Source organism: Nanorana parkeri, unplaced genomic scaffold, assembly GCF_000935625.1.
Source record: "Nanorana parkeri isolate BGI_ZX_2015 unplaced genomic scaffold, ASM93562v1 scaffold399, whole genome shotgun sequence".
Taxonomy (NCBI): Eukaryota; Metazoa; Chordata; class Amphibia; order Anura; family Dicroglossidae; genus Nanorana; species Nanorana parkeri.
Window position 1 is genome coordinate 954,343 of NW_017306667.1, and position 27,982 is coordinate 982,324.

The 27,982-nt window shown below is 40.9% G+C and overlaps 1 protein-coding gene across 1 annotated transcript in view; it reads right to left on the minus strand.

Moving 5' to 3' along the window:
• Nucleotides 1–27,982, minus strand: part of TMEM117 (transmembrane protein 117) — a 164,399-nt gene that overhangs the window by 35,056 nt on the left and 101,361 nt on the right. Inside the window, exon 5 of the mRNA XM_018559482.1 lies at nucleotides 16,113–16,210. Within this exon, the coding sequence (XP_018414984.1) occupies nucleotides 16,113–16,210 (98 nt within the window). The remainder of the gene's footprint in view (nucleotides 1–16,112; nucleotides 16,211–27,982) is intronic.

Below are 27,982 nucleotides of genomic sequence, written 5' to 3' on the forward strand. Positions count from 1 at the left end.
GGGGCGAGAGGAAGGGGGGGGGGGAGAGGTAATGGTAGTGTTAAGCACGGAACATATTTAATTCATGTTATTTATGGGGCACTTAATTTTATGCAATTGATGTTGTTACTAGGGATGCACGATACCATTTTTTCAAGCCCGAGTATAAATGCAGATACTTCCGCAAGTACTCGCTGATACCAATTACCGATACATTTTTTTTTAGTGTCATGCGACAGTTTTTCTAAAACAATACAGACTAATGATTGTAGGATAGTGGTGGAGTGCCAGAGCCCAGTCACAGCTGCGACCCTGGTAGTTCTGCCACTGACTCCAAGCTGTAGAGGGACTACAAATCCCAGCAATACATTATGCAGCAATGCAGAATACCACCACCTAAAGAGGACTACAAATCCCAGCAATACATTATACAGCAATGCAGAATACTGCCAGCTATAGAGGACTACAAATCCCAGCAATACATTATATCCCAATGCAGAATAATATGAAGCTACATACTCTGTGTTGCTGCGGGCTAGTGGCTCGATGTGCCCAAGGTCTCAGGAAGGGTGTGAGGGTCTCAGGTGGGCTGTGCAGAGTCTTAGAAGGGCTGTGTGGGGTCTCCGGAGGGCTGTGGGTTCTGCAGGAAGGAGAGAGAGATGTGCAGGCCGGCACTGCAAACTAGCGCCATGGTTCACAGGAAGGCTGCTGAGCAGCCACTTCAGTTTAAAAATGTAAATTGCTGGTATTGTATCGAGTCATTTTCATGAGTACTCGTACGCATGAAAATGGCCAGTATCGGCAACAATACCGATACTGGTATCAGTCGGTACAACTGGGTTCCTTTGGTGCAGTTACACCTCCTGCCCACAGTCCCCCTCCCAGTCATATACTTAACTGGCCCTTATTCATTGCTTGCTGTTAGCAATTGAGCTGGCTATATACTGCACACATTTTGGCTAGTTCTTGATGAAATTGCCAAAATTCACTCAGTGGGTGGCCTTGTCTGCTGCCTCCCACCTAACATTTTTCAATCGAAGGAGCCATGTGGAAAATTGGCCGAACAGTGACTGCATCCAGTCAGATGCAGGTACTGTTGAGGTATTTTGACAGGTAGCGGGAGTGGTTGTCAAAACACATAAGCCGTAGCAGGAGAATTCTCTGGCCACACTGTTTAGCATGGATGGGGCAATCTGTAAAAATGTTTTTGCTGAAAGCTGAACAAATAAAATCTACTATTGTATGCCCAGCTTTAAGCTGGCCATACACCTATAGATTATCTGCAGATTTTCTATGGTTAGATGGAAAAAGTGCAACAGATTCCTCCATCTACGCTAAACTGTGTGCATGGAGGAATCTCCCACTGGGCCAAGCTTCAGTATCGTGCTAGTCGGCCCTGCTGGCTGTCAAAATACCTGAACAATCTGATTGGATGCAGGCATTTTTCAGGTATTTTGAGAGCCAGCGGGGCCGATTAGCAAGATACTGAAGCTTGGCCCAGCGGGAGATTCCTCCATCCACACAGTTTAGCGTAGATGGAGGAATCTGTCGCACTTTTTCCATCTGACCATAGAAAATCTGCAGAAAATGTATAGGTGTATGGCCAGCTTTAGGCAGAGTAATTGTAGTGGCTAACCTACCCAGCCTCTAGAGCTAATCCACCAATCTCTACATCTACTACAACATAAAAAAAACAAAAAACATATAAAAAAAAAAGAAGCATATGAAAATATGAAAGCCACATTTAAAGTCAATCAAAAAGTAAAGAGTGCAATAATACCTTAACATATGTGCTTAGTGGAAACGCACTATACTTTCGCTTTAAGTTTTCAAAACCTGACTCAAACTCTATAAATTAGCGTGCAGTAGATATAGTACATATCACCATGAAAGGTGAGAACATGTCTAATGTGAATAGAAAACTGACAGAGCCAAACAAGAATAAACACCACAGAGCAGCATGACATTAAAACACAGTTTCGAAAAATAGAAAACCTGTGTTTCTTTGTGCAGTAATTTTTCCCTCATTGCTGGCTCATTCCAAAATGATGTCCTGCTGAGATTAAAAAGCTCACTTTTCTCTTCACAATTAAGGAGAAAAGAGATGTGCTTTATCAGTCAGAACTACAAGGGGGAAATGGAAACTTTCAAGAGACAAACGGAAACCTGAATCCTAATAGTGGTATATAATTCAATATCACATCAAATACATACAACACATTTCACATTTTCTTTAGCTGAAAAGTTTCCCCTTGGGCAGCTGAAGCATACACACGTCTGGTCTGTGCTTCAATACACAATGACAGAGCCAATTTTGTAATGTTACTGACAGGGTGAGAGAGATGGAAAGTAAATGGAATGATGTGCTTAGAAAGAGGATATGAATGTGATCAATGGGTTATAGACAAAACCCAGCCTGCATGCCTGCCCTTTTTTGTCAAGCCATGTGCTTATTCCTGCATGGAGGGTCCTAGTTAAACATCAAGGGCATGGAAGCAACTGCTGAGTGGATTTGATACAGGTAATCAAAAGGAGATGGATGGATTGGAACAGTGGTCTAGTCCTGGGAAGGAAAAATTGAGGCCCCATTTTAACTACCAGTTTCCAAGTAATTTGGTATCTCCATCACATTCTTGGACATAAACATGTTTTTCTTTTTTCAGTTGAGACTGTTAAAAGCAGGGTATTGTGCTTTAAATTCTGCTGCATTATCCTAGCATATTCAAGTACTTGCAGCTCTCACTGTCATCTATGGAAATGCTTGCAAAACAACTGAAAAATTTTCATTAACACTTGTTCCAAATGCTTACAAGTATTTTCAGTGGTCAAAAGCACATTCTTCAGAGAGAAAAATGTTCTTGAAATGCCCAATAGGTGTTATAAATAATTTTGAAGATCGGTGTCCATGGGTAAAGGCATGTACATTTTCAAGCACTGATGGTTTAAATAGCACCTAATTAGGGCCTTACTACAGTCCTAAAAAGACCAGGGGCACCCCAGGACACCTAGAGTGCACTGAAATGTTGTGGAGCTTGTAGCATAAAAAATGGGTGAGATTGTTTTCATGTCCTCCATGTCTTCCCTATCTTAAAGTGTCCAGGCATTACTCAATTCTACCCCAAACCACCCTCTGCACCATGTTGTATACATTTTTTTACCTTGTTCCAGCAGTTAGATATTTATATTTCGATACTCGCCGATACCGAGTACTGAAACCGGTACTTTCACTAGCATGGAGACAGGTTCCCAGGCAAGCAGGAAGCCGGGCGGTGTGTCATTATCCACTGCCTGGCTTCTTGATTGCCCGGAAAGCTGGCTCCATGTTGTTTGGCTGGCTCAATGCTGATTGGCCAGGAAGCCTGCTTCCCAGCTAATCAGCATTGAGCCAGCTGTTGGGCCGGCTCGATGTTGATTGGCCGGGTAGCCACCTTCCCAGCCGCCCGGCATCCTGATTGGCTAGGAAGCTGGCTCAATCCTGTTTGGCCGGATCGATGCTGATTGACCAGGATGACAGCTTCCCAGCCAATCAGCATTGAGCCAGCTGTTTTACCAGATTGATGCTGAGTGGCCAGGAAGCCAGCTTCCCAGACAATCAGCATGGAGCCGGCTTCCCGGGCAATCAGGAACGAGTACTCGCCCAAATACTCGGTATCGGCACCGATAGCAATACTAATATCAGTGCATCCCTACTTGTGATATCAAGAATAAGTTTGTAACAGTTCTGGTTCAGTTTCTATTAATGTAGGCACTCCCCCACAACTGTTCCTATCCACAGTGTGTGGACTGAGTTTAGGGAGTCCAGTCAGCAGCATTACTTTGCTGGAAAATGAACTACTCTATGTACAGTATCTGGTGGGTAAGGGGAGAAGCTCTGACCAATAACATCAAAAGAGTGGCAAATAACTAAGGCACTTACAACAGGAAAATATAATAAGTAGGTGAACACACGGGAAGGTTACTAATAAAACTAATAATTGAACAGAACAACAGTAGCTGCAAAACAATGTGTGCAAATTAACAATATTCACTGTAAGTGCAACAGTATAGTATGTACATTACAGGGAAGAGCTGGGCAGCACAGAAATCAGGTGCAGCAGGATGGGACTGGAAGTTAGCAGGGCTGGGACAGTAATGATGGATTTGATGGCCAAAACTATGTGGTTAAAGGAAAAGTAACAGACTGCATGCTAAGGATAGTTACTGTTACTGGAGAGGTTGAGCTATAAAATCTTCAAGCAGCCAGGAATAGGTCTTAATTAATGGTGGAAGTCCATGGATTTTGTGAAACAAAACACCTGACACTAAGCCCTCATGGCAAAATACCGAAATGTATAAATAGTTTTAAAGACCTTTCATAAACATCATAGAACAAAAGATGAATAAAGTCTCATCTATGTGCATTTTTATTGAATTTTCATACTTTGTTACAGCTCTGCAAACAATTTAAGGTAGTAATGAGTAAATCTGCCAGGGTTCATTTTGTGGGTAAAGGGGGGTCTTCAAATCCTGTTTGAAATTAACAGTAACCCAAAATTACCAGTGAATCCCATTGAAGTCTAAGGGGCAAATCTTGATCCTAAATCAAACAAAAAAGGTTCGAGCTACCTATAGAGTATAGGTAGTCCAAGGGTTAATTTAAAGATCGGGACAAACCAAAAATTTGAATTTGTTCTTAGAAAAAGGATTTATTCATGTAAAATTGAGTAACAGACATGGCCAATCACTGCTTATCGACCAATTAAAAACAATACAAAAAGATCAGAACTGACTATAGATTTGGTAACCTTTGGTAGGACAGTCTACGCCCCTAGAAATTAAAGCACATCCGTCAAGGCTTATGGTAACTTCTCGATTCCAATGCAAGATATATTTAGATCATTGGATGACAATCCTGTGTAGTTTTACTATCCCATATATTTCAAGTGAACTACTTCAGTTCTGATACTTTGTTCTACTTGCATCTATTTGTTCGGCAAAATATATATCTTTCGCCCGTTGGTTTTGAAACATTTGTATCCTTATGTCACTAGAGTATTAGACACTTAGTATACAGATTTATTGGTTGTGTTATCCTCATGTAGTTAGGTTTTATACATAATTGTCCGAGTTGAAATTTCGAAAAGGTGCTTTTCCTTACGGGATATTGATAGTTATATTAAGTTCATTGGTGCAATGAGCCGAAATCTTTGTGTGGGTACTAGGCAGAAATGTGAGTCTTCCCTTTACTCCTATGAGGGTATAGGGTTATTTACATAATCCGAACTATCTGATCTATAGATAGTATTTAATTGAAAAAATAGTCTTACTCACATGTCTGGGCCACAATCGTCTCTGTGTATAGCTGTCCTCTTCGAATTTCTTTCGTTTGATAAGATGATTTTGTTGGTAAGGAAATAAACACAATCCAAAAATGTATCCTTAGTATGAGAGTTCATAATGTTGAAAACACAGCAGCATCCAAGTGATATCTATTTGGTAAGTGAGAAGTGCCATGAGTCAAGACGTTGAATCAATGGGTCTCATTTGTTTGGGGTTGGTCCAAACATTGCGTGTACGGCGTCTAAGCGTTTCGCCCCTCCCCCAGGGGCTTCGTATATAAATGCTGTCCTCACCTGTGAATCATCGTCTAATTTAGCCCTTAAATATCTCTGGGCTGTATAATGATTTACCAGATAACAATCAGTTCCTTTTCACAACACATATAATTGACACGAATAGCTGACAAAGGATAACCAAGATTTTCTTCTTTCTAAGAACAAATTCAAATTTTTGGTCTGTCCCGATCTTTAAATGAACCCTTGGACTACCTATACGCTATAGGTAGCCCGAGCCTTTTTTGTTTGATTTATGCTTTATATCGGTTATTTGATCTGGTAAGACGGACCCACCTCCAAGGTTAAAACATTTAGAGCTATTGTATCTCCAGAAGTAAAACAATCCCATTTTTTTCTGCAAATCTTGATCCTCTTTTTAATGTGGCTTTGAGGGTGACATGATTTGCAGTGAAACATTAACCAACACCATATTCTTGCATCGACTATTTTGAATGTCTCATTTATGTTTTTAAGTTTTACTTTTCATCTTGGGTTAAATACAGCAGCAGCACCCGAAACTGATAAATGTTAACTTGTAAATAAAGGCTTTTTAGGTAGTTTTGGCTTAGACGCTTGATTTTTGCATCAAGTGGCAATAGATGTAAATTAACCTGTGGAAGTAGCAGCCACGAAACATCTAAAGAATATAGTAAAGTTTACTATTAAAAAATAAAGCTAAAGCTCTTAACTCTGTACAAAATGTCCAGTGGCAAAACAGTTTAATAATATAGTATGTAAGCTTTTTTTGCATCACCATACTGCATTGTCTTAAACATTAATGAAATGTCAAAACATAGTGGACAAGAAGACTTTACACAAGCACTTGAATAGGCAGCAAAAGAAATACACAAGGCAGGTTTTGTCTTGGAGTTAGATAAATTGGATCTTGAATTAAAGTGAATTATCTGAGAGAAAATAGCCACAAATATTGTTCAGTGGCTGGATAGTATGTAAGCAGTTTGGTTATATCACATTGCAAGAGGGAGAGATGAGGCAGGTTTTATCTTGAAATAAACATTAGATTGTATTTTTTTTGTGAGCCAGAGCACTAGAATAGGCTGCAAACATTGAGACACAAAGAGGATTTTCTCTACAGCAATCATTAAATATTTGGCATCTGAAGTTCAGCTGTGAAAACATTTTGTGGCATCAGAACAGGCCAGGAGAGGTAGCAGAAGCTGGTAATGGTAGAAGGATGTAGTCATTGGTAATCAAAGATTGGTTCATTTTATTAAAATTGAGCCAGTCAACCCTGTCAGGGGACAGACAATATGCCTCTCCATAACAAAAACTCCTGCTGTGCTGAAGGCCTTCTCAGACAGGACACACTGACTGCAGGGAAAGCCAGAAGCTCCAGCACATACTGTGCAAGCTCCAGTACGTGCTGTGGCTGTATAGTATGGCCACTTTGAGATAGAAAGGCAGATGTTACCTACCTCTAGATGGTACTAACTGACCACAATGTTATCCTGCAAAACCTGCTTGCCTCCTACTATCTCCATGTTAAGAACCTCTGCCTTTCACGCTAGGCCTATCTGACATTTTTAATAAATGCTATTGCCTAAATAAAAAAAAGGAAGGCCCTAGCAAAATAAAATATACACCCCCCCCCAAAAAAAAAATTAAAAATAAGCCCTAAAACACTACACCCTAGCCCAACAAAGAATATGTAGCCCACCACACTGCAGTCCAGTGCAATAAATCACAGTATAGCATTGTATAGCAACTAAGTCTCCCTACACAGACTGTCCTCTTCCTCCACACTACTCCAGCACACTGACAAATGGCTGCTGGGAAACCGCCATTTTATAGTGAGGGAGCTAGGGCATAACAAAGCCCCCATTATTGGCCCTTCTAAGCCAAATTACCTAACTTCAAAGGCCAGGCAGTCCATTATGATTACAAAGAATTCAGTCTGGCAAACTTCCACATTAACTTGCCTGTGTGACCATTTTAGTTAGCACTATACAACTGATCCTGTGGCATCAAGCAAAATTTTAGCTTGGATGCAAACTACCAGCTTTGGATACTTCAAAGCCCTATAGACTTATTAGAAACATTTTTGCCTATGCTGACTCCTATATAAAAGGCAAGATGCCTGGTTGTCAAGTTAACCATTGTGCTTTCAAAGCTTGAATGACTAATCTGGGACAAATATACAGATAAGGACTTACACCTTTTCTGATGTACAAAGTTGTTCTAGATCAGTGACTTAAAAGTATTATGGTGGGTAAGAATAACAACCAGCCAATTAGCAGTTTGAGAAGGAAGTCAGCAGCAGCAGCCACTGTTATCTCCCTTATGACAGATTTGTTTTAACAAAGATAATTTGGTTCATACAAAGTTACCATCCTACTTTTACAGCATAAAATTAGTGTAGACAGAGGAGATACACTTTGAAGAGAAAGTATACCGGAATTTCAGTAACTACCATTTTTTCTAGTTTACCTTAATGGACTAGATTGATGTAATGGAAGCCCCTGCTAAAACATTGGACAGAAAGAAATGGACAGAGATTTGCCTTGACCAGTAGTTTACAGAAGATCCACTTAGGGACCCTATTGTCAGACCACTAACAATCTTCCCATAAGATTACATGTGCATTTAGTGTACTTTATGCATGTTACCTATCAGAAATACTTCCCTTGTGTAGACATCCAAAATCCTGAGACTGCTGCGGGTTCCACCATCTTGGATGTGAATGTCAGCAGCCCCAGCAGATTTAGAGCTGTTACTTAAGTGAGACTATAATATTCCCCTTCTCTTCTCCCCAGCTGCTACATAAAAGGTTAAGAAGGGAGTTAAAGGGAGGCATAAAAGAGATGTGCCAGCAAAGAGAGTACATAGACACTCCCAGAAGAGGATAGGGCTACGATGGGCAGTAAGGGAGGAGGCTGTGCTAGGGAACCGACTTTACCTGAAGTAGTCAGATTTTCTAGCAGGTTCAGAGACAATCATTTATTTTTTTTAAGTAAGGGAAAAAAACTGCAGGTAGGCATGCCACATAATATATATGTTAATACATAATACATAAACCATTCAAATATTATCGTTATATTGACGATATTTTTGTAATATGGACAGAAGGAAGGGCTCAGGATTTACACGCATCCCCATTTGGTCTATTGGAAGTTTCTTTGTCTTTATTTATGTACACTATTTTTTTTTTTTAATGGAAGGCTAAATTCAATGAACAGTATTCAGTTTGATTATATACTTTTTTTAAAACTACTGTCATTACCAAAATAAATCAGAAGATGTTATCTCGTATATGCAATGAAACTTTCACCTTTTCTCATCAACTCCTGTCCTACAATATATTTGGGTTTGCCCAGATAATGTTACATTTCAAAGGAATTTACAGTGCCCCCATCATATTTATATGATAATTTGTATAATCTCCACATCTAAGTGACAGTTTAAAGCTGATAGTTTGTATAAACAAACAGAAACAATGTCACATGTCAGTTCAAACTCTGGAAGCATTCTGTACTTTTTAATTTTAGCTTGTCTCTCACTGGGCTTATCCTGCCTTAGCAAGATACAAAAAACTATAATTTAATTCTTGATGGTTCCCTGACCTATGGTCTCCATTACCAACTCTGATTTATACAAGTTCAACGGTACACATTTTAAAATGAAACATACAATACTTCTGTACAACACGAGAAGATCTCAATACTCTTGGTAATTAAAAAGAAAATAACATACAATAGAAAAACCTCAAGAAGCCTAGCAGAGATATTTTGAAGTGTGAACACTTAAAATATTCCATTAAATAGTTACTTGATGGTTATAAACACCAGCTTGGGTTCATCAATCCTGACCCTACCTGAGATACCTTTTCCAAACTTTTAGATGGAAATTATTTCACTACTTTCTAATAGTATGAAAAGAAAAGCTCATTACAAAATCTACAAGGAAGGAACCACAGTGACTGACAGGGGAAGCAGGTACACAACCCATGTGACTGGTTGAATACTTACAGAGTACGGTGAGCAGTGAAGCATGGCTTTTTAATAAACAGGCTATTAGAAAGGTAAGTAGAGAAAGAAACCTAACACTAGCCAGGTTTCCAGCCTCCAAACACAAGGAGTAAACTGTACTCAAATACTGACTTTTCAAATAAAGAGAGATAATAGTTGTTTTAGATCAGTTTTATTCCAGTTGTTTTTTGTTAATTTCAAACTGATATTTTAAATCTTTTTTAACTGTATGTATGCAGTCTTTATCTTACAAATAAAGGTTTAATACATAGCAAAACATTCTCGGAGCACTAGAAGTTAGTTAAAGAGACAGCACAGAAAAAATTATCCCCATTTAAGCACATTTGTTCTCACTGATGCCATGACAAGAGCTGTCTAATAAGGGAAAAGTCACTCTGATAAGTCATTCAGATATGTGTGTAAAATTCATCTTGAGCTCCTTATCTCTATGAACAACTGACTTTATTTGTAACACAGAGTGAAGTAAAAAATAAAGCTCCACTTGCTGGCTGAAAGGGGAATACACAATATTAATAGGCCATAATTTATATGAATCTGGACATGTTAAAGAAAGATAGAAAATATGGACAAAGCTACACATCCCCCTTTAACGCACGGCTGTTTAGTGCATGCTATTCCATAGCACACCTAAAGTGCAGTACTGTCTACTAGATTTCTTTTTTCACATTCATTTGAAAGGCACACCAATGTTCCTCCCGGCAGCTACATGTTGCAGCACATGTACCGGAACACTGTGCTTTGCGGTGAAAGAAAGTAGTGCATGCTAGGTGCGCTGTGCAATAGAGTGCACTAAATGTTTAACACAACATTATGGTGTGAATGGGTCCTTAGCCAGCTTCCCTCAACTTCCGACAACACAATACATGTGCCTCTCAACAGGTCCCTAAAGCGCCCCCCATCACATTGTGAGGTAGAGGAATTGTTCTAAAGCAGAGAACTGTTCTAAACTCAAGGTGACTGTTCTAAACTCAACGGAGAAGTCTGCAGACAGCAGCCTCCACAATACAAAGTTGCTGCAGGCTGCATCATTTGGAACCAAAGCACTACAGGATCTCTTGGTAAATATGAACAGGACGCTCTATGCATCGCCTCAACTAACCATCCCAAAAAGTTTGATGTGGACGTAAAGTTTGAATTTAGGTCCATTTTATGCACTTACTTTGAGAAAAGTTAGCATCTGTATACAACATAGGTATAGGGCTTCCAGGGATGCTGGAGGACAATTTATACCAAGCACTGGTATCTGTACCTGATTATGTTACCCGCTGGTTTACAAAATGACACAGGTAACAAATTCCTACCATTGAGCAAAATATGATGGAAACCCAGAATACGGAAAAATGGTTATCATACTTACCGTAATTTTCCTTTCCTGGCTCATCCTCATGTCGGCACAGTATGCATGCCGACATGAGGTGAGCCAGGAATACGGAAAACTGTTATCATACTTACCGTCATTTTCCTTTCCTGCCTCATCCTCATGTCAGCATGCATACTGTGCCGACATGAGGTGAGCCAGGAAAGGATGATTTTTATAGGGTTAATTCTAGCACCATGACATATCATTACAAATCCATTTTCATGTCACCCCACATACACACACCACCTCATCCACAAAACAGGAAAGGAAGACTGCTGAAAGCATTTGTTATATGCATTGTGTTACCTAGCAACAACTGCATGTACCTCCAACTCTATAAAAGGAAGAAACACAGATCCACAAACCCAAGGCAGCACAAAATACGCATTTGCATACATACAACAATGTAGATCTTTTATATCAATGTTCTTAAGGACATATACACATATGTTTCATATGGGTACATACAAAAGCACTCATACAACATGGAGTCTTTTGAAAATATTAACTAAAGATAACAACATTGCAACATTCTTCATGGCAGAGTGATAGGTATACCGGATGGGATGTGGAAGAATATTATTATTAATAAGATTATATTATAAAAGCAGATGCGATTCAAACTCAAAGTACAGCATATATTTGACAGTTTGCATCATTATCTTAAAGAAGTATATATATTGATAGATAGATAGATAGATAGATAGATAGATAGATAGATAGATAGATAGATAGATAGTTAGTTATAGTCAAAGTAATACTTTCCAAAGACTCAAAATTTGCATCACACTGTACTCAGTATACAGTAACTACATTGTACAACAAAAAACAAGAACTGCAAAAATTTGAAAGAGGACACACCACCTATGCTAATTTAAAGGCAAAGTCGATTTTTTTGGGGGAAAAAATAAATGCACAGTTCATTATAGAAATAACATGCATTTATTTATTTTTTTGCATTGGAGCCAGTAAAGCATTTGCAACTGCGATCAGTGGATCATGAGTGCAATGCTCCGGCTCCTGCAGATTCTTCCTCCTGTCCCTGTCTGTACCAAGGTCAGTGGACATTTAGTAGAATGGATGCTACCACGGTTCATGTGACACCCTGAACATGGGTCCAAACATGGTCCAAAAGGTAAAGTTAGCCTTTCAAAAGTACTGTAGCTCAAATGAGTGAAAAGAGAAGAAAATAAATTGGGTGAATAAAAGGACATATATAGAGATATGTGAATACCAGTTTGCTGAAAGTCACATTCACTGCTTTATAAATATGCTGCTTTGGGATGGTAAAACCTTCTACTTGCTTGCTGTTGATTTGTAAATCTTATACAGATTTGTCAATGCTCCTTATAGTGGCCACCTGAGAATTTCATGTAAATAGCTGTAAAGCTAAACTACAGGTAGATTTTTTTAAACCCCATTTAATCCAGCTATAAATATGAATGAAAAAAAGGCAGAGCCAGCTGTGATGTCCCGGCTAGCTCTGCCCAGTTTTAATGACAGATCAGCATCCCCAAATGACCAGGGGACGCTGAACTGTCATTAAACAATAACAAATGGGCAGAGTCAGCCGAGACGTCACGGACGGCTCCGGCCCAGTTGTTATTCATTGAAGAATGGCACCGAGTAAGCCCCTAGAGCTTAGGCTCAGCCGATCCAGATGTTGGATCGGCTGAGTCGAAGTCCTTTTGCACTTCGGCTCATCAACCTGGCTATGCTGCCTTACAATTAAAATACGTTGGCAATTAGTTTATGTATATGAATTTTAACTTTTATTGGGCTGTGCGTTCCTATTAAATACACCATTAAATACACACACAATAACCATATCAAGTATAATACACTAGTTATAATTTTAACAAAACTCCCATCACAAATCATAATCCCAGGTTTTCATTTCAATGCCCCACATAAATGTTTTACTTTTACAGCTGCAAGTAGCTTGATGTGTGCCTGTCCCCCATGGAGATTGTGTTAATAATAATCACACATCTGATGGGTTACTACAGAGCAAAAAATGGCTTCTGAAGTTCTCCTTCCCTTGTCAGCTTTCCTCCTCTGTCTGCTGGTTGGACAATAAACTGAAGCAATAATATACCAATAAATAAACCATGTCCTAACACCCTAACTAAGCTGCTGTGCGGGTGAAATAATGCTCAACCAATCAATGACTACTGATGAAGTCATCACTGACAAAACGCGGAGTAGGCAGAAACACGCCAATGTCATTACATGACCTGCAACCTAGAAGTCCCGCTGTTATAGAGCTGAGGCAGTGTGTGGGTTAGCTGAACACATTTCTAGCACTTTATATTGTCAGTTTCATTTTATATGCTCTTATTAAATAAATGCAACAATTTTATGATATGGAAAGTCTTGCTTCCTCTGTGTTAATGGTACATATAAAGGGAACAAACATGGGTATGGTGGAGAGAGCCCCCATTAAGTAAATGGTGTGGATTGATGTTACTAAGATCTTTTTGACCATTATTATTGATGGTCAACACCATTTGGTGAGTTTATGTATTTCAGAAAGAGTAATTACTACTGTACATGTGGTTTGCAGCATTTATGGACAGTATGACCTGTTTGATTTTAATATAGCAGGAAATATGACATTTTTCATGATCTGTTTTGAACTGAAGATGTAGCTGGACCGAACATTATGGACACTATGAACGGGGACTGTTTTTGAATTATTTATCTAAAGGATTGAGTGTTTGTAGGTAATATTTTTTTAACGGATCTGTTTTGCACTATTTGCACTTTGATTTGATGACTTTTATTGCACATTCTGATGTATTAGTAGTAGTTTGTTGATTCATGCACATTCATTTTTGCTTTAGATATTTATTTATTTATCTAATTCGTTTATTTATATAGGAGAGCAGTGCGTCTTAAGATATATATATATATATATATATATTAAATAGTTGAATACTGTTTTACCTGCACATCAGCTTTAGTTAGGTTGCTAATTTGTTTAATTTATATAGGAGTATAATTCATTTTATAATATGCAATAAACAGCAGCAGATGAATGATGAATTTATGCGTTGCTCTTCTCTTCCGTAGGCATATTACATTAGGCTGATAAAACATAAGAGCCTTGATTGGCCGACCGTCTTAACCCTTCTCCTACCTGTCTGATTGCTGCTGTGCATGAAGAAGCAGGGGATTACTGAAGGCCAATATGAAAATAGATCCTGAATCTTATTCTACACTGGATGGGTTTCAATGGCTACTCTTGGACAACCACCCATTGTTATCACCATTACCTGAGAACAACAGTGTGCTGGAGAGCATAAAAGAGAATACAGGGTTAGCACCTGAGTCAAAGGTGAAGTTGTGCTTCAAATGCTAGTTGAAATTCTGCTTTAAAATAAAGACAAACCATAGGCGTATGCACACGGTGTGCACACCCTAATCACCCCCATGCCCATCTTTAACGTGGGGAACTTGATCTGGACCCATTCATTTTTGTGGGCCAAAAGCAGCTGCCCCTTGAGCCCAGCGCTCTCCCCTCTCCCAGCCAAAACTCAGATGCTCCCCCCTAATCGTTCTACCAGACATCAACCTGGGGGCCGTTTCCTTGGTAACAAGGCTGAGGTGACTGCAGTTTCACCCAACCTTTGGTAAAGAGAATGGATGAGGAGGGCAGTGATTGGTTGGTGTAACCAGGTGTGTGTGTGAGATACTCACTGTGATTGGAGAAGAGGCTTATCAGTCTAAGAAAGCCTGCAGTTCAAAGTTGGGATGCCCTGGGATGAGGGAAGCAAGTGGGTGAGAGTTGGGAGATACTGGCTGCAGTCATGGTGAGACCCCCAATAATGTGTCTAAGTTTATATATAATATAATATACATTTTTGTGAGTGACATTCTGTGCTGCATACACCCTGCCATGTTATTGAAGTCCCCTCTGTGCTACCTGTGTGAGCACTCATGTAAGAAACATGTCTTCTCAGCTATCATATGCCAAAATTTCTAAGATATATTAATTTCCCAGAAATGGTAAAAGTTCAACTTTTCTGCTGTTTTTGGTTAATTGTCTGTCACCCAAACTGGTGTATGTGTGTACTGTAGAGTCATTAAATTGTATGCTGCTTTGGGGACTACTTGGTGAGCTGCTGACCTGGAACAAGCATGGTGGCAGTGAAGTTGGGGTATGGCTCATGTTTGGGACATTTCCGCTCACATTTTTAAAAAAATTTCTATAAAGTGGGAAAAAGAGTTAAAATTTGTCAGGCTTATATTTCTGTTCGTGACCTCATTGTGGAGATTTGCATTCACTTCTTATGCCAGTGAAACAACAGGAAGTGAGAAGCAATCTTTCCAAAGTGAGGAAAAATCTGCACTTAGAGAGTTGTCACAAAACAGGCATCCTGATTGGAGAATACTCTCCTGCTCTGGTGAGTATTATAACATGTTGGACTCACCATCACTCTTTGTCCTATTGACAGTTGTCATAAGGACAGGTAGGACAGGTAGAGTGGGTGAATCTAGATACAGACAGCAATAAAAAAACATGCCCCCTATAAGAAAAAAAAACATTTTATGTCTGAAACTCCACATTGTGTTTAATCCTTTTCATCTAAATGAATAATAATAATTAAAAAAATAAATACATGGAGTAGAGGAGGGCATAGCTCACAAGAATGACTCACAAAACTGTGCATATTTATTTTGCATCACTCACCGTGCATGACCTGCAGCAGTTAGAAATTGAACACTGTATCGTCCTATTTAGAGGCAAAATTAGTAAGAAAAATTCAGCAGTTTTAATATCTTATATTTAAATGTCTCTCTTTGAGGAGAAAGGTCTATCAGCTGCATGGAGTTTAGGGCTGCAGCTAACAATTATTTTCATAATCGATTAGTTTCCCAATTATTTTTTAGATTAATCGCTCTCTCTCGCTCTTCTTCCCCCCCAACTAATCGATAATGAGAATAGTTCCCAACTATTCTCTTAATCGATTATAATCGATTAGTTGTTGCAGCCCTAATGAAGTTAGAACACTTTAAACCGGTCTGTGTCTAGACACTAGAGGTAATTATTCTGCCCTCCTGTACCTAGAATGTTATTATGACTTTGTAACATTAGTCCAGACAATGCCTGACTTGCTGCATGAAGAAGCTTTCTGTAGCCAACAGGTTCTCTTGACACAAGCTTACCAGAACAAAATTATCCGGATGTTCCCCCTCCTCCAGAAAGCTCTTGCAGATTTCCCCCAGTATGGGTATTGACTGTCCTGAAGCATCATATCTGTCACCTGTGCAAACAAATACATTGTAAATGTTGAGGATGACCAGAGCCACAACGAAATACTGTAATAAATTAACCCCCAATAAAATGCCCTATAAACAAATCCTAAAGTACAAATCAAGCTAATGAGGGAATTTCGCCTCATTTAATTGTATGGTCACCAGAACAGAATGTGATGGGGAGTCTATCCAGCAGGGAAAAAAGTGGACAGTATCTCTAATGAGAGCAGAACAAGTAAAACATATTTAGTAAGATGGGGCAGGGTTAGGAGAATTCCCTTCATTTCATAAGTTAGTACCAAAAGAAGAAGTGAGGGGTATTCTCCCCAGAGGGGACACACAATCTGAGATATATTCGATCACTTTCCTTTTGGAAAGACTGGAGATGGCTGAAGTTCCAATCTAAAGTTATTTAGCATCTGCACATACAATATAAGTAATCCAAATAAACTAACCTCTCTTCAAAATCATGTACAGCATCCTACAGTGACCTCATTAGTAAATGCTGTAATTGGTCCTTATTTCACTTAACTTCTCGAATAGCATGTGTCAGAATGCTGATGACGCCAGCCTATATACCTACTTTTTGTAGTAGTAACATGGAGGGTTTGGCTCTTCTTACACCTTCAAAGTAAAAACTACAGGACCCCATCATGCTTTCAACTGACGTACTTAGGAGGACTGAAGTTCTACCACAAAAATAAAAAGGTGGCCATATGAAATTATTTTGTGTTATTGCTGTGCCACTCAATACCAAATTTTACCAGAATAAATCTGTAATAGAGATCTCTAGAGAACCAAAGACATGCAGGATATTCATTTTTAGAGGAACAAAAGAACCAGCCAGGTTATGATGAGGGAACTATTAGGAACCAATAGGGTCACTGTAATGTTGGAGTTTACAGTTCAGTCCTTGACTCAATATTGACAGGTGGCAGATGCAGCTCATCTGGTATAAAGGCTTCAGAACTGTATGCAATTTATAGGCCACCTGCCACTAACATCCTAGAACATTTATTTTTTTATATATAGATATTTAAATACAACTCCAAATGTGAAGCTACCACTGCTTGGAAAACACAATGAGGTAAACAATCGAGTCACCTTGTTTTTATGCAATAAAAAACACAAAGACATAATATCAAAAATATCAGTTATTTGGCTAGTAGCTATATAAAAAATTGTGAATGTGTTAATTCGGATAGAAAATGTTAAACATTTTGGCAAAATATGCCATTCAAAGAAGAGAGAGCAGAGAACAGACAGATGGTATTTTACTGTGCCAGTGACTGCAAAAGGTTTCTAAACAAATACTTTAAAGTAGGAGAGGAGAAAGTTATTTAAAGTGAACCTGTACTAGGGTTAGTAAACAACATTGTTTCTTGAACAAACAACATGTTGAGAGTAACTGTGGTTTTTGTTCTTGAAACTCCATTCTGTCCAATTCATTTTTGAATGACATTCGTCAAGTCTCTGATGGCATTATTGAATATTCTGATACAACAGAATTAAAGCCCAGCTTAAGGAAGGCATAGAACCTCTGTCAGGTTTTGATTGCAGTCTGTGTAACCCCGGGAGATTCAACTTCTCTTATTTGTCGTGGTGACCCCTGTCTCCATCATATACATGGATGGGAAATCCATAAATTTAAGGTTTTCATTGGAACAGGAGGTAAGGGGAAATCTTACAATTGGGATACATGTTCTGGTGACATATTTGTTGTGCCTCACGGACAGAGGGCGGACACAGCAAAACATGATGGTGGTTCCTACCCTTCCTTACTCTATTTAAAACTAAAGAAAATAGGGACGTGGCTTGGCACATGGAGCGGTGAGACGTGAATCGGCTCGTCTCCCGCTCGTGGGCACCTTATCAGGCAGACAGCAGCTGCTTTTCCCCAGGCATCACCGGCAACCCGGAAGAAGAAGGGAAAAGCAGAAACGAACGCGTCCAGCACCGTGGGAATTGACCCGTTTTTTTGCCCGTATTCAATGACTCCCCTATACTGCTACTACCGGATCTATCAGGTAACACGCTTACTCTTCGCAGGGCTCCGCGTCCTCTACTTGACCTGCTCCACCAACGCAACATCAAATATAGATGGGGTTTCCCCTTCCAACTTATTGTTGTGCATGAAGGCAAATTGTCCGTTTTCAACCCCATGGGGGACCTTCCATCTTTACAAACTGGAACTCCCTCAAGTCACGCTTCCAGACTGGCCACTTAAACGGACCCTACCTGGCTTTGTATCACCACCACCGTGGATGCAGAAATCAGGATAATCCGCCGGGCGAACGGAGGCCTCGTCATCTTCTAACACTTGACTGTTGGCCCACTTGCCTATACCCTCCTTCAGCTTCGGTGTCTCGGACGGGATGCTTTTATGCGGTGGTGACTGACTCCTGACGCTCACCGATTGATGCCCGGTGCCCCACCTGGGAAGTTTGCCGTGATTGATAACCACGATCGCTGCTGTCGTTCATACTGTTATATATTGTTATTACGATAGTATACTTAATGCATCTAGTTTTCTATGCCATAATTTTCTTTGTTTTTCCTTGTACCCTTTAGCTACCATGTTTGCATTATGTTCACGTGCCCTGGAGCGGGAGAAGCTCCCTCTGCTTTCCATGTTACCCCCACTTAGGTCGTCAGTGAGTGTGTTCGCTGACATTTTGAATACCTGTAGTGTTTACTGGACCACACGTTGGTTCACCAAGATGCCATTCTCTCCATCCGCCAATAGGTGGCGGTAGAGCACTTATTTCCTTATATATCTCTTTTTCTTCCTTTCTTCTACCCGCTTCTCTGTCTCCCCTCTCCTGGCTCCCTCCCTTCCTTCCCCTTCCCTTCCTTACCCCGGGGAGGTACACAATGCAGTGTTAGAGCTGCTTAGGCCCCCATGATGGCTACCCCCCATATTGCTCTGGCGACCCTCAATGTGAGAGGCTTTAACACCCCTCAGAAGCGCAGTCAGGTGCTTTATCATTTTCATAAACACAAGGTGGGGGTCTTGTTCTTGCAGGAAACTCACTTCCGCAGTGATACCACTCCCAGAGTACCGACTAAATATAATCCTGATTGGTATCATAGCACTAACTCTGTTGCACGGTCCAAAGGTGTTTCTATCGCCTTTCACAAGACTTTGCACCCCGAGATCCTGCAACAACAAGCGAATCCTATGGGCAGATTCCTCTTCCTGAAAATAAAACTTTATGATCATGTCTATACTCTGGCTAATGTCTATTTTCCAAATCAGGACCAACTGACCTTCCTTGCACGTCTCGTCACGGCTCTTGAGAATTTTGGATGTCCTAACCTGATCCTGGGAGGAGAATTCAACCTCGCACTGGTGCACTGTCTGGACTCCTCTTCCGGCAAGTCCCATCTCTCTCACACGTCCCCTACTAAAATCAGAAACTTATTACTTAAGCTCAGACTGGTAGATGTGTGGCAGGCCCTCCATCCATCTGAGAGGGATTATACATATTTTTCTCCAGCTCACAACTCATACAGTAGGCTGGATCATTTGTTCCTTGCGCAGCATTTACTTGATTCGACCCCTTCTACCAACATTGGTCTCCGCAACTGGTCTGACCATGCCCCCGTCTTTCTCGCTCTAGGTGTTCCTAGTGTTAGACGCACCTGTTTCTCGTGGCGACTAAACGACAACTTGTTAAACGATCCCCTGTGCCTAGATGAGATCAAGACATCGGTTCGGAATTTTACATCGGACCATGCCAGTGATAGCACTCACCCGCTGACCCAATGGGAAGAGCTTCAATGCGTGGTTCGAGGCATTTTTATAAAACACGGTTCTCACCTCAAGAAAGCTAGAGCCACCCGCGTTACTGAGCTCCTGGCCTCTATAGCGACATTGGAGGGTAGGCATAAGTCTACACGGCTTGATACCACCTTTGTGGAACTATCAAATGCCCGACGGGAATTGTTGTCTATTTCGGACTCAAGATCACGCATTGCATGAGACAGGGCTTGTAAAGTTAGATATGAATCTGCTAACAAATGTGGACAACACTTAGCTAGAACATTACACCCCCGCCTTCCACGGGCATTTATCCCTTTTATCCTGGACCGCCAGTCTTCTAAACTTCACTCCACCCAGAGCATTACAAGTGAATTTCGTAGATATTACTCGGGTTTATATAACCTTCCTACCCCTCACTGGACAGGATAGCCGGAAATTACCCTGACTCTCTGGCCCACTGCATTGCGCAAACTGCACTGCCGACCATAGAGCACATTGTCTCACTGGAGCTGGAATCTCCGTTTTCCCAATCTGAGGTGGACGCGGCTATCCGGACCCTGAAGACGGGTAAATGTGCAGGCCCGGATGGCTACTCGCCCCGGTTTTACAAGGTGCTCTCTGATCTGGTGTCCCCAATTTTAACACGCACCTTTAACTCAGTAGACGATAAGCACCCTTTTCCCTCTACTATGCTGGAGGCGAATATTTGTGTTATCCCCAAACCCGGTAAGGACGCTTCCCTATGTCAAAACTTTAGATCGATATCACTACTTAACGTTGATGTTAAATTATTCTCAAAACTTCTGGCGCTCCGTCTTTCCCCATCTTTGCCGTCCATCATTAACCCGTAACAAGTCGGCTTCATACCAGGGATCTCTCACATTCAAAAACATCACACTAGGGCATGCTTACTATCAATTGATGCAGAAAAGGCATTTGATCGTGTGGACTGGAGGTTCTTCAGCCAGACTCTACTCCAAATTGGTATGGGGCCGACCACTATCTCCAGGATCATGTCTCTCTATTCCTCCCCCACGGTAAGGGTAATGGTGAATGGCTCGTTCTCTGAGCCATTCTCTATTTCCAATGGCACAAGAAAGGGATGTCCTCTCTCCCCACTTGTCTATGTTATAGTAATGGAACATTTGGCACAGGCCATACGCTTGAACCCCGATATATAAGGGATCCCCACACCATACTTTCATCATAAGATGTCTTTATTTGCAGACGACTTACTTTTGTACATCACCCATCCCCATATCAGCATCTAGGCGCTCCTCAGTGAATTTGATAGATTTGGCAGGCTCAGTAATTTTAAAGTTAATATGGCCAAATCCACTGCCCTGAACCTCACGCTAACGCCCTCAACTGTTACCCTTTTGCGCAGCAATTTTCCCTTCCAATGGCAGACCCAGTCTCTCACTTATTGAGGCATCTCCGTCCCAGCTAACTTATCAGATCTTTTCCCACTAAACTACTTGCCCCTCCTGGGGCCCTCCGCCTAACCTTTGAGTCGTACCACAACATGAAAATATCATGGTTCAGCAAAATAGACAACCTTGAAGATGGAGACCCTCCCAAAACTACTATACCTTTTCCAAACTATTCCTATAGGCCCCCCGAAACACTTCTTTTGTACCCTACGATCCATGGTGAATCGATTTATGTGGCAAAAGGGTTATTCCCGTATCCGTTATAAAACTCTATGCAGACACAAATCCCAGGGGGGGTGGGGGAGGGATTGTGTCTGCATTCCCAACGCTCCCTCTCTTACCACTATACCTAGTCCTCTCTCCCCTCTATTTGACAACTCACTGTTCTCCACGGGGGTAGCTATTTCCTTGGTTGGAGGCTACAAAAGGAGTGACTGGCCCACAGCTAGGGACTTTCTACATGCTCATACTGGCCGTTTTGTAACGCCGGCACTTAATTCCTCGGGGCAAATTCACAGACCACTGACGGACTTTGAACATTTACTTGTCTCCAAAGAAAGGTTACGCCACACTGTCTCAGTCATTTATGGGATGTTGAGAGATGTTCTTCATCAGGTACGGTTGAGTTCTCGTACCAAATGGTGTGCTGATTTAAACAGGGACTTATCGGATTCAGATTGGACCACCATTTATCATTACACTCATAAATCATCTATCTCCTCATATGCCCAGGAAAAGAATTACAAACTCATTACTAGGTGGTACAGAGACCCGGTCTCCCTCCATCGAATCTTCCCTTCTTCTCCAGAGACCTGCTGGCGGTGCAATGAGGTAAGGGGTACGTATTTACATATTTGGTGGACATGTCCCCTGATTTTCTCGTTTTGGAATTTTTTTTTGGAGATCTACAATCACTTATATGGGGATACATTAGCACCTTCACCAGCTGTTGCATTACTATCGCTCCTGCCGGGATCCAGAAAACCCCCCAAAAACATGCTACTGAGACATATCTTGTCAGCAGCTCGTCAAGTAATTCCCTTGTATTGGAAAAGCTCAGCTACCCAGTCACTATCCATGTGGGTTAGCAAAGTCAATGACATAATGCACATGGAAGAGCTATTGGCGACTGACACTAATACCTTCCCTAAATTTATGTCCCTTTGGAGACTTCCTCTCTATTCATACTCTTCCTGACATAACCTGATGTTTAAACTGTTTGTTTGGAGATAGTATTAAGCGGTGTTGGCAATGCTCACGCTAGATTACCATGTCTAGAATGCGAGAAGGTTAAACCCTTATGACATAAACCCTACACACCTTATATGTGCCTTAGCATTTTGTGATATGTACACTGATATAAGATGGCATGTATATTGGCCTTAGGTAGTCAATACCGGCCCAACAATGTTTAACTCTTGACCCCATGTCCTCCAATGCCTTGTTTTACACTGATTGAATGCCATTATGGACTGTTTCAAAACCTGTTAAAAAAAACAACTAAGAAAAAACTGATTCAACACTAAAACTAAAGAAAATAGATATAGTTTAAGGGAGCTAGTTTTGTGGCCTTGAATAGGGCAAACATAGAAATCCTGGTTTCTATACTGAGAGATGCTAGAGTGGGATCTTCTGTGTATATGTAGTACATGGGGTTTCTTCAGTCATCACTAGAGTACAAACTACAAGAAAGCAGACGTCAGCCAATAGGAGATGTATGCAAATAACCACCTGAAAAAAGGAGAAGTGGCTTATAGGCAATACAAAGCATGTAAATCACTATCATTTTCGGATGGAGAAGTCAGCAATGGCAGCCACCAAATTTCTATCATGACAAGCTTACTTAAATACATCTGCAAGAAACATGGAGGCTACCATTGTTGACTTCTCCTCTGATCCATTAGCTTCAATACTTTGAGTCACTAATCAGAGGTAAGCATATACAATATATTGCCAAAAGTATTGGGATGCCTGCCTTTACACGCACATGAAATTTAATGGCATCCCAGTCTTAGTCTGAAGGGTTCAATATTGAGGTGGACAACCTTTTGCAGCTATAACAGCTTCAATTCTTCTGGGAAGGCTGTCCACAAGGTTTAGGAAAGTGTCTATGGAAATGTTTGACCATTCTTCAAGAAGCGCATTTGTGAGGTCTGGTACTGATGTTGTGGGTTTCAAATACCATTCGCACTCCTACGGTCTTACAGTTCATAAAAGATATCTGTGGTGCTCGAGGTGACCGCATAGATGACGCCGTGCAAATACTAACAGTAAATACAAGGATTTCATTGGAACACACTTGGAAGTTCAAATATCAATATTTAATTGATATATTTATTTGGTGAAGAATGTCACATCATGTCATAATGTGCTAACGTTTCGGGTCCTTACAGGGATCCTTCATCAGAGCGACAAAGTGACGGGTCCTTACAGGGATCCTTCATCAGAGCGACACAGTGACACTATGTCGCTCTGATGAAGGATCCCTGTGAGGACCCGAAACGTTAACACATTATGACATGATGTGACATTCTTCACCAAATAAATATATCAATGGAATATTGATATTCGAACTTCCAAGTGTGTTCCGGTGAAATCCTTGTATTTACTGGTACTGATGTTGGACGAGAAGGCCTGGCTCGCATTCTCTGCTCTAATTCATCCCAAAGGTATTCTATCAGGCTGTGGTCAGGACTTTGTGTAGACCAGTCAAGTTCCTCCACCCCAAAGTCGCTCATCCGTCTTTATGAACCTTGCTTTGTGCACTGGTGCGCAATTATGTTGGAACAGGAAGGGGCCATCCCCAAACTGTTCCCACAAAGATGGGGGCATGAAATTGTCCAAAATGTCTTGGTATGCTGATGCCTTAAGTGTTCCATTCACTGGAACTAAGGGGCCAAGCCCAACCCCTGAAAAACAAACCCACACCATAATCCCCCCTCCAGCGAACTTTACACTTGGCACATTGCAGTCAGGCAAGTACTGTTCTCCTGGCAACCGCCAAACCCAAATATATCCATCGGATTGCCAGACAGAGAAGCATGATTTGTCACTCCAGAGAACACATCTCCACTTCTCTAGAGTCCAGTGGCAGCATGCTTTACACCACTGCATCGGACGCTTTGCATTGCACTTGGTGATGTAAGGCTTGGATGCAGCTGCTCGGCCATGGAAACCCATTCCATGAAGCTCTCTACACACTGTTGTGGTGCCAATCTGAAGGCCACACGAAGTTTGGAGGTCTATAGCTATTGACTCTGCAGACAGTTGGCGACTTCGGCACACTGTGCGCTTTAGCATGCTCTGACCCAGCTCTGTCATTTTACGTGGCCGGCCACTTCCTGGCTGTGTAGCTGTTGTTCCCAGTTGCTTCCACTTTGTTTTAATACCACTAAAGGTGCCCATCGCAGGACTTTTGTCTTGCGATGGTCGTAAGCTTATTAAAAGCTCGTACGATCTGACCATCTTGGACAGGCAGATCGTACTTGCGATCATTGCAAGCCCGCCCCCCTGAGGGGCGGGCTTGCGATGACTGCAAACGGGCAGTGTGTGCTTGCGCACACCGGCCCGTTCAGCAGTTGTCGAACAAGCAGGCCACTAACCCGCCGAGAATCGTACGATTCTCGGCGGGTTTTCAAGCCTGGTTGTTCGACGGAAGACGCGCGACCGTACAGTAGAAACGGTCGCACGCCTTCCATACACTTTGCGATTATCGTACGTTCCCGCGATTCTTGTACGATAATCGTACAGTGTATAAGCACCTTTACAGTTGACCGTGGAATATTTAGCAGCAAGGAAATTTCATGGATGGACTTATTGCCCAGGTGACAACCTATTACGCTACCACTCTTGAATTCACTGAGTTCCTGAGAGCGACTCATTCTTTCACAAATGTTTGTAGAAGCAGTCTGTATGCCTAGGTGCTTGATTGTATACACCTGTGGCCACGGAGGTGATTGGTACAGATTAATCCAATGATTTGGAGGGGTGTCCCGATACTTTTGGCAATATAGTGTAAGTATTTTTGACTTTACTCTGACATTCCAAAACTGCTTCCTTGTTGCCAGCCAGTAAGGAAGTATTGTAGCCAGAGGGTTAGCATAGCAGCCAGGCACCTATCATTTTCAGCAGGATGTCAGCACTAGTATTGACCATATTTCTTTCATGGCAGGTTTACTTTAAGCACCCAGCAGGTGAGTCATTCACTTACAGGCCTGCCATGCAAAATTGGCTTTACCTGAAAGTCTCTACAAAAGGAGAAAGGACAATTTGTACACAAAATTGCTCTTAATACAATGCCAGTAAGCATGCTAGCCCTATGTATGATTTGATTTGTTTGCATTTAATTTACAATTGCTAATTAATAATCAAACCCCAGTGACAGGTTATGTAGGAAACAAGCTGAGAGTGATCAATCACCTTGTCAGAAACCGAATAGTGGAAGAAATCTGCATGGAACACCTGCTGGATAAGGAGGAGCTGGACAATAACTAACAGCTCTGTCACTGGTGTTGATTTAGCAAGCAGCACTAGAATAATCTCCCTTCCTAAATGTTTGAGTATCAGAGATTAATAGACATAATGCTGCATTCGTATGACAAGCTAGAACAATTCTTGCATCCATCTCAGCAATGCATTACATTTTTTCCATTTATAACTATCCACATATATCACATACATAAAAAATGAATATATAGGTAAAGACATTAAAAGAGATTTATAGGGTTCATTCTGGTCGGTGGTAGTTTATGTGCTGTGAATAGTGACATTTCCTCACACTACATGTTTCTCTGATTTTACTGTACCTGGCATGATGTTTTATTAAACCGGATGGTTTCTGTATTTTAGTATGCATAGATTAGATCTTGACAGTTAGATAGGTTACTATGGCAATCAGAATCTTCTCCCAGAATATGGGGGTAGGTAAGGAGATTGCTGTATTATTGATGTTGAACCAAACAACTACAAGTAATTAGTAGATGCAAGAAAAGTGAGAGAACGAAGAAGAAACTTTGATCATGTCTTTGGAAAATAAGCATGGGTTTGACAGATCTTCAATGAAGTACACTATGTTTTACATTCTGTTTTGTACCAGACTTTCTTTTTTTTAAAATTCAGTTATATTATGTACTATTAGGCAATCGTGTTAGATTACCTAGAATAACAACTAGCTGGAAAAAGCAAATATACATGTTCAGTGTGAAGACTCATTTAAATAGTTGGATCAAATAGCCATTTCCTCCGACTCTACAAAACAGCACGGTAATGAAGGCTGGATAGCAGAGGGCATAATCAAACTGTTACTACCCACTATGTTTTAAAGCACCAGAACTACATGGCAAACATTAAATTACCAAACAGAGAGGTTCAATATTTATTTCCCTATGAAGTCTTGTGAAATGCTTTGAGATCAGTTGATAGGGGAGTGAAAACATAATTTGTACTCAAAGAGCATGTAGTCTGAAAATACCATTACAGCGTCACTGCAATTATAGCTTGTCACAAGATTCTTCAGAAATCTGTCTGACAGACAGACGTTATAAACAGAAATACTGCATAATTTAGAAATAAATGGGTACTCTTTGATATTCACAAGGCAGTGGCGAAATTACATCTAGCCCAAATATAATGAGGGGCATTATGCTCTTAGTGTGAAGGAATATTAGTGTTCACCAAAGAGCAATTCATGTATACATAGTATGTATAATAGTAATAAAAATAATTCCAAATCTCGTCATACATACAATATGGTTTATTATGCTTCAGCAGTCAAAAATGTTTGTAGAAAGCAATAGCTGATAATTTTTATGCATTTAAAAAATTTTACTTGGATTTCTTAGTATTCACAAAGTTACTGTGAACTTTTAGAGTGGTTACATGGGCTATGAGTGTTGGCGAGTTACATGTAGGAGCTCCATGGTTTTGAGCGCATAGCGGAGTTTACCTTTCATCTGTAGAGTACAGGGTAATATATATATATTTCCACAGTCTGTGTTGATTTGGGGAGCCATGTCATCTGCTGGTGTTGGTCCACTGTGCTTCATTAAGTCCAGGGTCAACGCAGCCGTCTACCAGGAGATTTTGGAGCACTTCATGCTTCCTTCCGCAGACAAGATGCAACATTTGTGTTTCTGTGCATTGGTAGATATATCTGCAATTACAGGACACCTTTTGGTTTCTGGCTTCAAGACTTTAGGGTTGATTTTCAAAAGGCAAATAGGCTATTCTCTTTGCAGGGGAATTTTCACAGTGCAGGGAATTTTTCCTTAGCTTAGTGAATGTGGTGAAAATATCTACTTTACTGAGTCTGAAAGGGTTGCCACCGCTCCGGGATTCACCCGCACAGTCCGGGTTTTGAGTCCTGTATGTGCTGTGACTGGATTTCAGGAGGCCACCTGAAACCCGGACACAAGATGTCAGAATGGCAGGTGGAGAGGGGAAACCACAGGGTCCTGGTGTTCCAACTTGAGTGCATGGAGAAGGCACGGGACACAGAGCGAGGCTGAAACTCGGGAGGAATGAGGTGTTTGAAACACAGAGTACAGATAAGTCTTGAAGAGCGCAGGGGTTCTGCTTCAGGC